The sequence below is a fragment of the Delphinus delphis genome, chromosome 18, assembly GCF_949987515.2.
Source record: "Delphinus delphis chromosome 18, mDelDel1.2, whole genome shotgun sequence".
In the NCBI taxonomy this organism is placed as follows: domain Eukaryota; kingdom Metazoa; phylum Chordata; class Mammalia; order Artiodactyla; family Delphinidae; genus Delphinus; species Delphinus delphis.
The window spans coordinates 63,294,604-63,311,513 of record NC_082700.1 but is presented as its reverse complement, the minus strand read 5'-3'; the positions used below and the strand labels follow the sequence as shown (position 1 = coordinate 63,311,513).

Sequence of the window (16,910 nt, the reverse complement as noted above, 5' to 3'; positions counted from 1 at the left end):
TTACCTATTCTAAACACTTTTTTTTTTAAAGGCCTCATGGTATCCTGTAGCATGAATTTTTCCTGAAATTGGTCTCCTACTGATGGATGTTTAGGTGGTTTCTAATCTTTTGTTTTACAAACAATACAGCAATAAATGAACATGTAAGATAAGTCAAGAGGATAGAATCACGGGCTCAGAAGTTAAATAAACGCATTTGAAATTTTGATAGATGTTGCCAAATTGCCCTCTGGGAGTTTGAATGATTTTTTTCTCCGACCAGCTATGTAGCAGAGGGACAATTCCCCGACTCTTTCTCATTAATATGGTATGTTATTACACTTTTTCATCTTTGCCAATGTGATAAGTGAAAATATTTCAATGAATTTAATTTTCATTTCCTTTCTTCTAAGTGAAGTTCAGCATCTTTTCACTTATTTGAAGAACCATTTGCATTTCCTTCTCTGTGATCTGCATGTTCATGTAGGATAATGACTTCTGGGAGAGCAAAAAAAACTAAAGGTTCTTAAGAGAATTAGTTAAATGATTTATTCTCTATGTAAGCTAGTAACAAATACAACATCCTCTTTTGATATTTTATTTTTCTTGGAAACCTAATACTCTGTTCATATAAAGATGTATTTTCTAAATTTCACTAGCTTAAGGGAAGCTAATGTGATCATTGATACAATATCCAATCTCCGGAACAGTGGTTAGGTTCTTTAGTGGTTAGTACTTAGTTGATGTGCAATAAATTATTGAGCATCTATTAATGTGTCCCTACACTAGATGCCATGCAAACATAGTCCTTTAAGTTCACAAACTGTGTCTGGTAAACAACTCTCCTCATTTTAAATATGGGGAAAATAAAGTTCAGAGAGGCTAAGAGTTGAGTACATCAGATGAACTAGTAAGTGGCTGAGCAGAGATTATAAGAAAAGTTTTCTCCTCAAAAATTTCCCCACGTGGAGTCTTCCAGCTACAATTTTGCCTTTTGTCAGTTTAGACAATTCTAATTTGATCACTTCACAGTTGCTTTCATTATAGCTGAGGACACATTGTCCTGTTAGATCATGTTGATAGGAATTAACACTAATTGGTGAGGCAGGTCTGAATAATTTCCCTTGACTTTTGAAAAGATAGGGCATTGGTTTTGTCATGAGTAAGGATTCATGACTTTAAAATGCCACATTTACTTATTTAATATATGTATTTTTAAATAACTGAGATAGACAGCCACTGATTCCTAAGTAGCATAACATCTTGGTGAATTTTACAAGAGCTGAGGTGCCAGAAAGGGTGGCTGGCCACTTGCTTGGGCAGGAGCTCCCAGGGTGGCAGGGTTTCTATAGGCTCAGTCTGGGTGGTTTTATTTTATTTCATTTTATTTTTAATAATTGAAAAGCTCTAATAATATTTAATTAGGTACAAGAAATACTCTTGACTGAAGTGTGCACCACATTGTATCATGATATACTCTTATTTACTCTTTTTTTATTGAGGTATAGTTGATGTACAATATTACATAAGTTACAGGTGTACAATATAGTGATTCGTAATTTTTAAAGGTTATACTTCGCTTATAGTTATTTTGAAACATTGGCTATATTCCCTGTGCTGTACAATATATCCTTGTGGCTGATTTTATACACAATAATTTGTAGAGATGGTTTGATTTTTAACTTGTACATGCAAAATGGCTAAATGGAGCTGAAGGGGTTCTTTTCAACTCTAGACTTTATAAGGATAAACACATACTGTACTGAGAAGAACTAAACCTGTAACTAAGAGATGAACTATATACACTTCATTATTGATGAATTAAGTAGTATAACAGCAAACCATAATTTATATACAAATCTAGGATGGTTCTAGCATTCATTTGAGTTCCTCTCTCCTAGAGCTTTGGTGGTCCCTTAGTCTTGAATGGCCTGGGAGTATCTCAGTTCTTCTCTAGAATCTCTGCTAACATCACCCTGGTCCTCTCTTTTCAACCTGTATTGTCTGCCTATGATGTATGCAGTTCAGCATACATCACATCTTTTAAATTGATATACTAATAGCAGAACTCTCCTGTGTTCTCTGTTTGCATCTGTTCAAAATTTAATGCTTAAACTACAAGCTTTCTTCCTCAAGGTATAGCAACTGAGTTCCTAATGCTCTTGATATTTCTTCTTATATGCATGCTATCATATCTTATATACAGTGTATACTGTATAATTTTATGTATACATATGTATATTTTGTATCCAATGCTATTATACAAATCTTTTGTGCAGAAAGGGTGCTTTCCCTATGTAACTCCTCCAAAATGCCTGAAAAATACCTTCTATTCTGTCTGCTCAGGATGCAGTGAGAGAGTGGGTAGAAAAGGATAGGGAGAGAAAATTATAGCAAAACGGGAAACACGCACCATCCGGGCTGAGCACTGCCCGGGAGACTATTATTATTCAAATGCCCATTTTCTCTGGTTGTTTCTTCTCTCTCACTGAATGTGCCGTCTATGGAGTACTCATGTCCCTGTGGGAGAGCTTAGTCAGCTAAGTAGAAGTTGGGTGTTGTGTAACTATTTCATGCCTATTGCATATGGTTTATTTAGGTATGTAAAATCAACATCCTGACTATACACTGCTTCAAATCCTTGACAGAACAAGGCAAGAATAAACAAATATTATTGATACCATAAAATAACAAGCATGGTTAGCTATGCTTTTTACGAGTTACCATTAGGAATTCTCTCATTTAGAAATTCGGACCCAACTTTTTACTTGTGACTTCTAACTTAAGTTTTAAATTAGAGCTTCTCATATGGAACTGTGTGTCTATCATGTGACTTTTAAATGCTCAGATATGAATTCTTAGAGGACCAGAGCATCATCATGTTACCACAATAAGATCCACTCTGATTATGAATGACATCTTCTGGATAGTAATTCGTGAACTCAAGTGGTGAAAACCACAGTGAGCTGGTCTTTGATAAAGTACAGATGTGTTTTCAGTCAGCCTCAGGTTTCGATAGTAACGTTCCTCCAGGCACAGATACTCTTCTCTTGTCATCACGAGATTCCATGTGGCCGCAATCTGAATTTGCAGCCATTTAAATGAAGGTTAAGTTTGGTAGTAACTTTATCCTCCAATGATCTTGAGAAAGGCATGCATGCTTTCCCTGTACTTTATTAAGTTTCTTTATGCCTGTAAGCACAACATTTGTCGATCAGTTGCTTTCTTCTGCAAGGGTTACATTTAAAAATTTTTACCTCGAAAGCCCATGTAATCACATTTTCTTCAATACTGCCTCGCAAGTTGAAATTTAGTGGGGTTTTTTTTTCTTCCTGTACCTATCCACACTTTGTTGGAACAAGATAGAATAAGTTTTATACCGAAATTTGTAACCTCATTCCTGAAGCACTCAATTATTAATGCCAAAATGTAACTATGAATCTCTATAGCAGATATAAGTCAACAACAGTTTACTTTTACTTTGTTCTGTTTTTATTTATTATCATCAAATTACATTTGGCCTTTATAGAGATATTAACTTAGCTTATTTTCAACCTGTGTCCAACAAACATATCATTAGTTTCTCAAGAGCAATTCAGGGTATTTCGTTGAGGAACAATGTTCACAACTTCATCAAAAATACCTAGTCTCCAGGTTGCACTACTTCTCTTTCTAGCCTCTGGATATATTGTTGCTCACAGCATTTTGTCTGTTGCCTTTTTTGCATCTTCTTGGCACACACTGGCCTTTTTTTTTTACTACATTCTATAAATTGGGTACTCTGTGTGTAGTTCCTACTAGAGCTTTTATTGTATAATGTTTAACAACCCTTCTGAGACCTATAATCTCTCCTTCTTACTCTTCCCCTGTTATTTCTCCAAATTATGAATTGTTTTAGAGTGTTGTTCCCTCCTTAATTATTTACACTTTGTGCTGGGTTAATTCTAGTGCTTTCACCCAGTTATTTACCTCTTACAGCATTAAATCTGCATCTTTCTATGCCCTGAGAGTCTCTTATTTCTTTTCGTAAATCACAATTTGATCTCTCACTTGAACTCAGACAGTATCTAAAAGTTCAAGAGATGCTGTATGGCCTTGCTTGGAAAATACATTCTGGTACACCCCTTTTTCTGTGTATCCCTTAGCATTTGGTTCAGCTGCTTAAAACAGAAAACCAAAATTACAGAAGCCTAAACAAAAAAGAGGTTTATTTTTCTCTTTGTGTAAAAGACCTCTAGTGGCAGGCGGTCCGGGGCTGGTATAGTAGCTCCAGTCATCATGAACACCTTCTGTCTTTCTGTTTTACCATCCTTGGTGAGTGGCTTCTTTTCTTAACTTTGCTTGCTAGCTGCTAAGATGGCTGCTGCGGCTTCAGCCATCACATCCATGTACCAGGAAGCAGCAAGCAGAGATGGAAAATGAAAAGGGGACACTTTTAAGCGAGACAACCACCTTTAACGAGATGCCCTAGAAGTCCTATGCAATGACTTGCAGTTAAGTCTCATGGATAACTTGACACATTGTTTCACCCCAAACACAAAGGAAGTTACTGTGGAAGAAGCAGAGAAAGGCTATTGGGTAAGCAACCCACAGTGCTTGCTACACTTAGACACTGTACATCTATTGCTTGGTCTCCACGCTTGAGGCAAAACTTCTGTTTGAGGCTGGCAGGCTCCCGAGGCTACGCCTGGAGAAGGAAGCACAATTGCCCTCTCTGGGAACCTCTTAACCTTATGTGGAGTTTCCAGGATTTAGGGCATGTGATATTATTTTCTGGGACCCACACCAACAACTAACACTTAGCTCCTTTTCCAGGGCTGAGGCCCCTTCTCAAAGATGAACTGTTTCTGAACTCTTCTTGTGGGAAACATTGGTCACTAGCATTATCATGTGTTCTTCTCAAGTTGTTGCTCATGCGATAAACTCTATGCCTTTATTCCTCCGGGGTTTAAATTTTGTTACTCAAAGCCAAGATTTCAGAACTCAGAAAATCCTTTCTCTCTGTGAAAGCCCAGGTCTTACAATTTGATGTTTTGGTTTTTAACATGATTGTCTCTGCCATGAACTTTAAAAGTCCATTCAGGAAAAAAATCCCCTCAGTAAATCACTTGATTCTTTTTACTATCCTGAATGTAGAAAGCTCTCACTGTTGCCTGAATGGGTGGACTAACTACAAGAAACTTTGGGTAAGATTTGAAACTATTATCTACTAAATAAACAACAGTAATACAAGCCAGAAGGGCAAGGCAATTAAAAGGGTTAAGAAGTGCAAAGGACTGAGAAGTCAGACTGGGCTTCCCTGGTGGCTCAGTGATTGAGAGTCCGCCTGCCGATGCAGGGGATGCGGGTTCGTGCCCCGGTCCGGGAGAATCCCACATGCCGCTGAGCGGCTGGGCCCGTGAGCCATGGCCGCTGAGCCTGCGCATCCGGAGCCTGTGCTCCGCAACGGGAGAGGCCACAGCAGTGAGAGGCCCGCGTACCGCAAAAAAAAAAAAAAAAAAAAAGAGGGCAGTCAGGGAAGATGTCTCAGTACAGGGACCACTGAGCTTGTCTTGAAAGACTCTGATGCCAGAAAACAGAAGGAGCAGGATTGCAGACAGAGGGAAATAGCACTTGCTAGAAAGAGGCCTGTTTGGCTGAATTGTACAAAATATAAAACTAATTTGCATGGCACTGTCATCAGCTAACAGAAACTTATTAAGCATCTACTCTGTCCAAGTTGTATGCTAAGTCTAAAACTTCAAAGATGAAAAGACCTTATCTCTGGCTTTTAGGAGTTAGGGGTCTTGTTAGGGGAAATTGATAAACAAATAACAAGTTATAGTATAATTTGACGAGCTCTATAATTGGTAAATTGGTAAACGAGTTCATTTAACAAGTATTTATTGAATTAAATGTCCCCCTTCCCCCTTGCAGCAAACCCTGGGTTGACAGGCCCTAGGGACACAGCAGGGAAGGAAAAGCAGACAGGGCCCCTGGGCTCCCTGAACGACAGTCTAGGAGTGAAAGAGAGCCTCTAACCACGGGGCTGATTTCTCACATTTACGTCCTGCTGCAAAATCAGGACTATAAATGTGAAATTTTGCTGTTAATATTTTAAAACATGTAATAATTGCTGTATTTGAAAAGGACTTAGCTTCCTTGAGAAAATAAAACAGCACTATGTGCATTACAATGTTTTTAGACTTTTGCTGGTGTAACACTGAGAATTCAGATGATAGGGTTATAAAATGAGCACATAGAAGGGTATTCCTGGTGAGAAAAATTTGAACACCCATTTTGGATGTTTTCTTTCTTTCTTTTCTTTTCTTTCTGTCTTTTTTTTTTTTAACTATCCGTTTGTATTATAATACTGGTAAACACGTTTCCTTTCTCTCTTGTTAAAACCAAATCATCTGAATATTGACTACACTATATATCTCATCACACTTGCCTTTTTTTCCTGAACCTAATAATTAACATGCATTTGTTGAAGGCCTCAAATATTCCTAAACCAATGTTAAATCTGCAACATGAACTTTCATTTGTCTTAACAAAGGGGTTTATAATCCTGTTTGGAGAGATATGCCATACAGCCTTGGAAACGTCACTAAATATGCCAGTGGGTATGTCACCAAGAAGTTCCTGATGTCAAGAAGAACCAACCCCGGGCTTCCCTGGTGGTGCAGTGGTTGAGAGTCCGCCTGCTGATGCAGGGGACACGGGTTCGCGCCCGGGTCCGGGAAGATCCCACATGCCGCGGAGCGGCTGGGCCCGTGAGCCATGGCCGCTGAGCCTGCGCGTCCGGAGCCTGTGCTCCGCAACGGGAGAGGCCACAACAGTGAGAGGCCCGCGTACCGCAAAAAAAAAAGAAGAACCAACCCTATTTCATTTTAGAGAAAGTTCCAATCAGATTGGTCTGATTGGAACAGACCTATCAATGTTAATTAACACCGTGTTCAACTGTCTTGCAGGTCCTTCATTCCTTTACTGATGCCGTTTTTGACGAGTGGATGAAAAGATTCAATCCCCCTGTGGACGCCTGGCCTCAGGAACTGGCACCCATTGGTCACAATCGGATGTATAACATGGTTCCTTTCTTCCCTCCGGTGACTAATGAGGAACTCTTTTTAACTGCAGACCAGCTTGGCTATAGCTATGCTATTGATCTGCCAGGTAACTAATGCAACTTCTAAATGCATGATTCGTTCATCTTCTAAAGAAGCTATCGTTCCTTTTTCCTTTCTTTCTAGTGTAAACCACGACCTTAAATGGAAGTACTCAGGTCTAGTTAAGTTTATTGGCAATTTTATAGAGTATCTATATTTACCAAAATGAGCCTTTAAACTACCGATTAAACATCAGAAAAGGGACTGGTTGGATGACTCTTGTTTTAGAAAACTGAAAGTTGTTAAGAGAACTTATTTCACAGGGAAAGTATCTACACCCGATTTGACAATTCTACTTGCATTAATTGAAAACTGGCCGTGGTTTGAAATGCCTAAGCAATAAAATCAAAATACACTAGCCACCTACGGATGGGTACTAGCAGGACCTGAAGGTAAGGCTGGGCTTACGGTGAGGCAGACGCAGCAGGTGCCTCAGGCACAAAGTTCAAGGGCAGGCCAAAAACTCAGTAATTGAGCTAAGGAGTAATATTCTCAAATACCCAAATTCATGCCAAAAAATCTATGATGAATACACTACCAAAAATTTAAAGACAGCTGTCGTTGTTTGTTTGTTTTATACCCCTGCATCAGTTTGTAAGTAGACCAATTTTTTTTTTCCCCCAGTTAGCCAGTACCAACCTGCTGAATGGGTTTGTGAAGATGACAATGGCCTGCCAATAGATTGGGCTGCACGGGGCTTCATGTGTACATTTTTTTTTTTTAATGAAATTTTTGAAGTCATGTTTTTAAGTTGTAGGTTTTTTGTTAGCTTTTCCACCTGGTTCAAAATATGGGAGGATGTTTTGATAAGTGTAGGTAGGGGCATTATATTTTTTTATTTGCCCAGGCCCCAGTATAGCGCCATGTGTCATTTAAAGAATCTTAGGACAGGTTGAGAAAGGAAGGTAAAACAATTTTAAAAATCTCTAAATTTTTCAAGAAGCTGCAAAACATACGGCCTATCTGCTGGTGGCATTTCCCCATTGGTGCAAAGTAATCAAGATGATTTCTGAGGTCACGTGTCTCTCTCTCTCTCTCTCTCTCTCTCTCTGTCTCTCTAACTTTCAAAGCCTTTCAGACCCTGGACCCTGTCCTTTCTTTTTCCTTCCAGTTCTACATCTACTGCAGCTTACTGATTTGAAGTTTCCGTTCTTTGGTCAGCTAAGGATATCTCTTTGAAATCTTTCTCTTTTCTCTGGGATTGAACATAATAATAATCAGAAAGTTTGGAATGTGCATTTTGACCATGCTTCCATGTCTTCTGACATCAGCCAATTAACAGGTACAGACCAAGAGTCTAAACATGCCCAGAATGCACTAACTCAATAGAAGATACAAATTACATTCATTTATTGGTTTAACAAAGAAATTTACAATCCTGCCTGGGGAGACATAACTATAACAAAAGGTTGGAGAAGGGAGAGAGGGATTTGGGAAAGGAGCTGGGTCTTGAACTAGATTAAAGAGATGGTAGGTCTTAGGTAGGTGAGGGGGAAAGAAGGGAGCATGTTAGATTGAAGAAGGGCAGGGAACAGGGCTGTGAAAGACATATGTAGTCTATATAGAGGACCATGAGACGAAGGTCTGGTTGTAGTGGAGGGCTTGGGTAGATAACTGTGAATTAAAGTTGGATTTGAGAGAAGGGCCTGGTTACTGAGCGCTTTAAAAGCTGGGCAAAAACCACGAGATGCCACTCTACATCCAGAAAGCAGAAAGTAACAAGTGTTGATGAGTGTGGAGAAAATGGAATCCTCGTGCACTGCTGGTGGGAATGTTAGGGGAGTCTCTGTGGAAAACAATATGGCAGCTCCTCAAAAAATTAAATGTAGAATTAGCATACGATCCAGCAATTCTGCTTCTAGGCATATATATACCCTCAAAGAATTGAAGGCAAGTAATGAGATATTTGTACACCTCTGGTCATAGCAGTGTTATTCACAACAGACAAAGGTGGAAGCCACCCAAGTGTCCAATGACAGATGAATGGATAAAAAAATGTGGGCGATACATACAATGGGATATTATTCAGTCTTAAAAAGTATGGAAATCCCATCACATGCTGTAACATGGGTGAACCTTGAAGACCTTATGCTAAGTTAAATAAACCAGTCACAAAAGGACAAAAACTAGGATTCCACTTCTATGAGGCACCTAGAGTAGTCAAATTCATAGAGACAGAAAGTAGGATGGTTGTTACCAGGGGCTGGGAGGGAATGGAGAACTGGGGAATTACTATTTCAGTTTTGCGAGAGAAAAAATTTCTGTGGATTGATGGTGGTGATGACTGCACAAAAATGAATGTATTTAATGTCACGGAACTTAATTTAAAAATGGTGAAGGTGGTAAAACATATGTAATGTGTGTTTTCCCACAATTAAAAAATAATAAGTAACTAAAGAAAAGCTAAGCAGAGGAGTTTGGACAATAACAAAGGCAATCGTTTTTGGCTCCTGAACCAAGAAATGACAGAATAAAAATCTGTGTTTTAAGAAGATGAAGATGGCAATAGATCCTGCCAGATTGCTGCAGGAGGAGACAAGTTAAAATCCTCTTGGAGAAACACCATTGTGATGAGTCAGGGTCCTCTGTGGGATTGGAGGGAAATAACTAGAAGGACAATCTTACATTTAGAGAAGTGTAGAGTATAGAACAAGAACCCAGTTCAGAGAAACTGAATTTAAGAACAGCTGGCCAAGGATATGATAATTTTTAAGGAAACAACAAAAAAGGAAATCCATTAATTTTGTGGAAAAGTGCTTATAAAATATATTTGAATAGAGGATTGGATTTATCATGTGATGATTCAGATTTTATCCACAACTATTTAAATGGGTCCAAATTCCTTCTGCTCTTGCTATTGATTCTCTCCTGTTATAATAACCAATCTCATTTGTCTTACTCACTTATCACCCCATAAAAAAGGTAGAGACAATAGAAGAATTTCTAGACCTGAAGGTTGTGTATTTTGCAGTTCCCCAGATACCATTTTAGCATGCATTTTTTTACAAATGAGTTTCTAACTCACAAAAGTAGTTATATACTTCCTTGGAGGGTTTATTCTGTGTAAGTATTTATCGTAAGAAATTTTTAAAATGCAATAATCTACATTCAAATAATGGAATGCCATTTCCCACTTCCTCCAGAAAAACAATTGTGGATATGATAAATAGTCGGTAAGGAAGGAGAAGATAAATTTTATTCCAGCCAGTGTAGTTTTGCTTTATCAACAAAAGTGCATGTGAAAGGCTAATAGGTTTATTCTTCCCTTGTCTAAGAGTATTCAGCCGATGAAAATCCCAATCATAGACCCTTCTCTTCTGCTTTAATTTCAGTTGAAGAAACTTCAGATTGGACCACAACCCTCTCAGTGCTTATGGGGATGCTGGTGGTTTTGGTTGGTCTTTTTGCACTGCTGCTTCTCCTTCAATATAGAAGAGTCCGAAAAGGATATACACCCTTAATGGAGACACAGTTAAGCAAGAAGAGATACACAGAAGAAGCCTAGATGCTCACGCCTTACCCTGGAGAAGAGGCTGGCCAAGGCTTAGTTCTGACACTGACAGTGAGCAAACGAATCCTCACTGGTTTTCCTTTCATTGAAGATCTTTGGCATAGCTCCTCCTGTTGTGGTGATCCCAAATACGGAAGATGCTTAGCTGTAGTTTCTGGTTTGCTTTGTTTATCTAACAAACAAGCTAAAGTGCTTGAGGGTGTCTCTACCATCAAACAAAGGTAGAGCTGCTGATGATTGGTGGTATTTGTTAATAATTCCTCATTTTGATTAAGCCTCTTCGTGTTCTGAGAGCACCCCAAAAAATCGATAGAGTGGATTCATTGAAATTTGCAGGCCAGTGTAATTTGAGAGCTGAACAAGATCATGGTTAAATCTTTCTCAGCCCACACGTCTTCATTTGTAAAGGGATGGGGGCAGGAAGGTGCAGGTGCTACATGAGTCCCCAAGGTCTCTTTTAGGTGTAAACATCTGTGATTTTAGGTGGCTTCCTGGTCATCTTTCTGCAGCTTCTTTTTCTTCTTTTCTCTTGTTCTCTCCAGCCTGTAAAATGGTCTTGAAGATGAAAATAGGCCTTATTTTCCATACAGGATGGAGAACGAATGAATGAATGATCAATTTGGTTCTCTTTTATAAATTAGACTTTACAGAGTTTATAAAGAGTCTGCAGTTCTTAACAGCAGAGCTATCACCAGAGTCCATATTCCTTTGCTAGGGAGGCTCAGATGAAAACTTATTCATGCATTTGGCTTATTTTTAAGAGTTGACTTTACATTCATGAATGCTGCCCTGTACTGACGTTACTTACAAATGCTAATTGCGTCTTATCATTTAAAAGCAAACCATCCATACAAAATATGACAATTCAGAATGAAATGGCTAGGATCCACTAAGTAATCATCCGATTATGAGAGATGAGAATGAGGCAGTCTTTACGAAAATGTTTAGGCTTATCAAGATGATCCCTACTTCTGACGAGTTAACGTTTTTTGAGCTCTTAAGACAGTTTCATCTGTTCACGTCTGGTATCCATGCAGTAGGAGTGAAGCCACCGAGGTGGCCCTTCTGTCCACTCACTTCAGCTCCTCTCTACTGGAATGGATGTGTGTGAAGAATGGGGCTTAAGAGCACCCTGGAGCCTTCTCCATATGGGGGGGCTAGAGGGTGCAAGATTTACCAATACCCAGTGTTATTCCCCGGAATAAGACTGCAGAAGCCAGAGAAATGGACAGAGCTCAATCTGAACTGAATTTGAGTGAGTCTCATAAAGTATATCTGAGAGTAGGCTCAGCAGAGGAGAATCAAGACAGCCCAGAGTCCTTCATGGGGTGAAGCCCTGCTTGGACCTCTAACCAGCGCCACATGCATAGATCTCAATGCCTGCCTTTGATAGAATTCATGGAAAATTCAGCAATGTGTTATGAACATGGTCCACTCTGGCAGGTTTATTTTCTGAACTCAAGGTTGTTGGGGAACACATTTTTACGTCCTGTTTTTAAACCAAAAGAGAAATATCTTAAGATGAAGATATAAGTGCGTGTGGTAGGTATGTTCCTGAAAAGTTGTGTATAGATCAATTATGCATTAAAAGCACCAGGGGAAATTACTTTTTATGGACGAACTATTACGAATAATTCTATAAAGCACATAACCACCTCTAGCTTATCCTTCGAGTATATCAGAATTTTCATACATCATATTCTCATAAGATTTGTTTAAAAGCAAGATCTATCTGCGGCAGAAATAAAGACTAACCATTTACACTTAGCTCCTTTTAACTATAGTGTGTGCAACTTTTCATAAGAATTATGTTTTATGATGCCTTCCTAAGAGAAATAGTTTCCTAATTTTGTAGTTCATATTAGAGTAATAAAATTTTCTAGCATTTTCTAACATTACAATAAATCAATGACGACTGCCTTTCAGCAAATCTAAACGTAGAAAAAACCCGTAGAGTAAAAAGTTGGTATTTACTTACAGTGAATACTATGCAGATAAACTCAGAAAATATCACCGAGCTTTGTACAGCCATACGTCTCAATGATGGGGGGAAATATTCAACCTTGAAGAAAATGAACAGATTGCTTTATATGCATCTATCTGTAGTATTAGAAAAATTGTGTGTATATGAAGTATGATTTTAAAAGAAACGCTTCTTAAAAGCTAACATTCAAAAGTGAAATGAAATCCAGTAACATCTTTCCTTTGTGAATTAAATTCTCTTCTAATTCTAAAATTCTTTGACATAAATTTGTGTCTTGCTTAGGATTTAACATTGTTAATTATAATAATCCTAATGAATAATTCTAATCTCACATGAACAAGAAGTAGAAAACTTACTCAAGAGGAAAATAAAAATTGTTTTGCAGATTATTGTTCGTCTGTTGGGGGCTATTGTTTTTTAATTTGTGAACATCAATTCCCATCTTTTTGGCACTCGATATATACATGAAATTTTATGTATACACATAAAATACATAATAACTACTTCACTTTTGAAAATAAGTCCTTAAACTTGGACGGCATTATGCTAAGTGAAATAAGTCAGACAGAGAAAGACAGATACTGTATGATATCACTTATACTTTGAATATAAAACATACAATAAAGTAGTGAATGAAACAAAAAAGAAGCAGACTCACAGATATAGAGAACAAACTAGTGGTTACCAATGGGGAGAGGGAAGGGAGGAAGGGCAAGACAGAAGTAGGGGATTAAGAGGTACAAATTGTCAGGTATGAAATAATACAGCCAATATTTTATAATAACTCTAAATAGAGTATAACCTTGAAAAATTCTGAGTCACTATATTGTACACCTGTAAATCGTGTAATATTTTATATCAATTATACTTCAATTAAATAAAAAAGAAGTTCTTAAATATACTGGTGTTTCTAATTTCTATTGAGTTTCTAAGCAACTGCTACTTCCTAGCTCTCTATGATATAGGCAGGAAAAGGAGATACTACCCCTTTTCCCAAGTAAAGAGTCACCTCTGATGTCCCTACAGTCTAAAGTCTAAAGACTGAAATTGGAGTGGGGGGTGAGTAGGGAAGCCACTTGAAGTCACTGTCTAGGGAGGCAGCCTCCTCCTAGAGGAGCCTTTCAGCTCAGTCAGCTCGTTGGAGACGCCCCGAAGAAGGAAATTAGAGCCAATAGAGGTAATGGTTACATGGCGTTCGCTTCCACTTCTAGATTTGAAGCTTCTAGAGGTCAGGTTGTACAGCTCTCTGTACAGCTCCAATGCCATTGTATCAAAGCACTTTAAATAAATAGCTAGAAAACGGTGGTGGTTAATTGATACAGGCACATAAAAGAGCGAATTCACCTCCCCTCCCCTACCCCCTGCCCCCTCAGTGGGAGATAGCTACTCTCTTCAATGCAGTGGCAAAACCCAACTCTTCCTATTTCTCCAGGGCCTTGTTCATCCTGATTACTCTGTAAATATTTTTTGAATGCATAAACGAATCTCAAAGTAGAACTTTTTTTTTTTTAATTTTGTTTTTTCAAAGTAGAACTTTTCATTCAGGGCTTCTGGCATGTGTTTTGACATGTACTGGATAAAACATAAGATAATGGGGTCTTGTATCGCTGCCATGAAATGAATAGCAGCCTATCTTTCAGAGTCTGAGTTGTGCCTATGCTAGATAGAATTTTACTCCATACAACCTAATACGAGGGGCTACTTCTCAGCCATATTTTCTTCTTGGGTGTATCTTTTCCCCACCACTGGTAGGCCCTAATTCTACCATTCATACGGACAAGAGTAGAAAGTTAAGACCTCACAGTATCATTATAGGGCCTTCCACCACCTGATGTCTTAAAAGCCTTGTTTCCGTGGAAGGAGTTAGTGGGCAAATGATATAGCCAGGCAAAATCAGTGCCTTTCTTACATGGATGGACCCATTGGTGAAACTAAAGAAATTCTCAAAGATAACATGATGCTTTACTTATAATGGCAGTTCAAGATGAAAATAATTCCTGTGAATTTAATTATACTTGGGTAGGTAGTTTAATGAAATCTTGAAAGCAACACACAAGAAAATTGTGAGCAATAGGATAAAATTTTTGAAAGCTAAACAAAACAAACAAACACACAAGCTTCCTATTCAAGGCCTGAATGCTCTGTATATTATCACCAACAGTATTTCTATTTGGAAGAAACCATTAACCCACTTATGTTATTTGCCACGTTGATTCAAGCCAGAATTCTTGGATGTAACATGACGGAATTTGGTCCTTTCTTCTAGCCATTCTCTGCTCCTTTGCTGGTTTATAACAAAGCTAAAACTATCACAGTGTCTCCCAAACATAACTGAGAGAAGCTTAAACTTGTCCCTTTTTATTAAAATACTAGAGATTTCACTGCCAGAGTAGACACTCTGATTACTCATTCACTTTGTATGTTATTGGGTGTTTCTGAATTTGTAATGAGCACAAATGACCATTTTGATTGAGAGGAATTAGGCTCACAGTAAAGCAAAACCTGCCCTCTTGTGTTGTATTAGAAAATTGCACAATTTTGGTAAAGTTCTTAGAGCTGTTTTCCTCTACCGTGGTTAATTGCCTGGGGTCAGAGAAAAAAACAAATGCCAGAAGGTTTGCCATCAATTCAAAAATCAGAACAGATAAAGCACAATATTTAGAAGGAAATGATTTCCTGTGCAGGCAAGGTAATCATATAATTAAAGCTCTTAGACTTTCCTTTCCAATGTACTTTGAAATGTTAAATGTTCCCCTGCAAGCCATAAAACTCTGGGTGAACATTTCAGGCCACTGGGCAAAACTCTTTTATGCTTGTCAGATACACAGAGGGTATAATTTAGTCAAATATTATTTATATGATCATACTGCAGCTGGAGATAGGGACTACTTCTTTTTTAACTAAAAACAGTTATTGAGGGTTTCCCTGGTGGCACAGTGGTTAAGAATCCACCTGCCAATGCAGGGGACACAGGTTCGAGCCCTGGTCCGGGAAGATCCCACGTGCCGCAGACAACTAAGCCCACGTGCCACAACTACTGAGCCTGCGCTCTAGAGCCCACGAGCCACAACTACTGATCCCACGTGCAGCAACTACTAAAGTCCGCGTGCCTAGAGCCCGTGCTCCGCAACAAGAGAAGCCACAGCAATAGCCCCCACTAGCCACAACTAGAGAAAGCCTGTGTGCAACAGTGAAGACCCAACGCAGCCAAAAATAATAAATAAATTAATTAATTAAATTAAATTAAAAAAACCTGTTACTGAGAAGGTGGTAAATTTCAGTAAAGTTTTTAGAAAAATACTGGATCAGTGAATTGAAACCAGATATAAATATCTGAATTGGGGTGTAGGTGTGAGCAGTGTCAGAAAATGTCCTTTACTGTGGAAAATTCACTTTTCAAGACTGGACTATTGGCATGGTGGTACCAAAAGCAAATGTTTACTTGGGTGCCCACAGTGGCTTATCTCATATTAGGTGATTGCAAAGATAAAGAATCTCAAATAATAAAGAAAACATGGTCTCTATCTAGGTTTTGTGAAGCTCTTTCTTCTAGTACGTACACCCAGGTAAAGATTAGAGGGGGGAAACAGGCAAGGCATTTGTTTGCGTATTCTGAGAAGTTTCGTTTAAGTGAAAAAATTGGGGCTGAAATTTTCCAGCTGGCTCTATCTGTTATTCTCTTTCTCTGGTGGTTCTCTCTGAATGGGGATTCCAGACACGGTGACAGTAGCTGTTTTTATGGTGAGTAGGGAAAAGGAAAAAAAAAAAAATCCTCAAAGCAGCAGTGGGGAAGTCAGATTCAAGGCACTTAGAATGCTGCAGTCTTCCCCGGAGGAGAATCATTCATTTACTCCCTATTGATAAATATGTTATTATGTGGCACACTTTGCTGAAAACTTAATTTCCAAAGCAGCAAGTTTATTATTTATATTTCTACTTAAAGTCTCATTTCTAATATTTCTGCTTCTTTAAAAAAGCAAGTTTTGGGGACTTGCATGGGGTTCTCCATAGTTGTACGTCCCAAATCACGATTCTTTGCTACTCGAGTAAACCTTGTTTTCCTGGTTTAAAAAAGAAGGGGGGGGGGGAGTTTTGTCTTGACTATTGCTACTAATCAGCTTTTTCCTTCTTAAAAGAATATCCGTATTTCAAAAATCTTGCATTCCACACCAAGGAGTGATGCTCAGCTAAGCCACACGTGTCGCTGCTTTGTCTCACGAGTAACTCAAGCGACGGATCAGCCTTGAAAACAGAAATGTGATCTCAGTCATAATCCGAGCAGTCCTGT

General features: G+C 38.6%; 1 protein-coding gene across 1 annotated transcript in view; it reads left to right on the top strand.

The window, feature by feature from the left end:
* Positions 1-13,505, top strand: part of DCT (dopachrome tautomerase) — a 34,373-nt gene extending 20,868 nt beyond the window's left edge. Inside the window, exons 7-8 of the mRNA XM_059996235.1 lie at positions 6,933-7,134; positions 10,460-13,505. Coding sequence (XP_059852218.1) covers positions 6,933-7,134; positions 10,460-10,632 — 375 coding nt within the window. The 3' untranslated portion in view covers positions 10,633-13,505. The remainder of the gene's footprint in view (positions 1-6,932; positions 7,135-10,459) is intronic.
* The last annotated feature ends 3,405 nt before the right edge of the window (positions 13,506-16,910 follow it).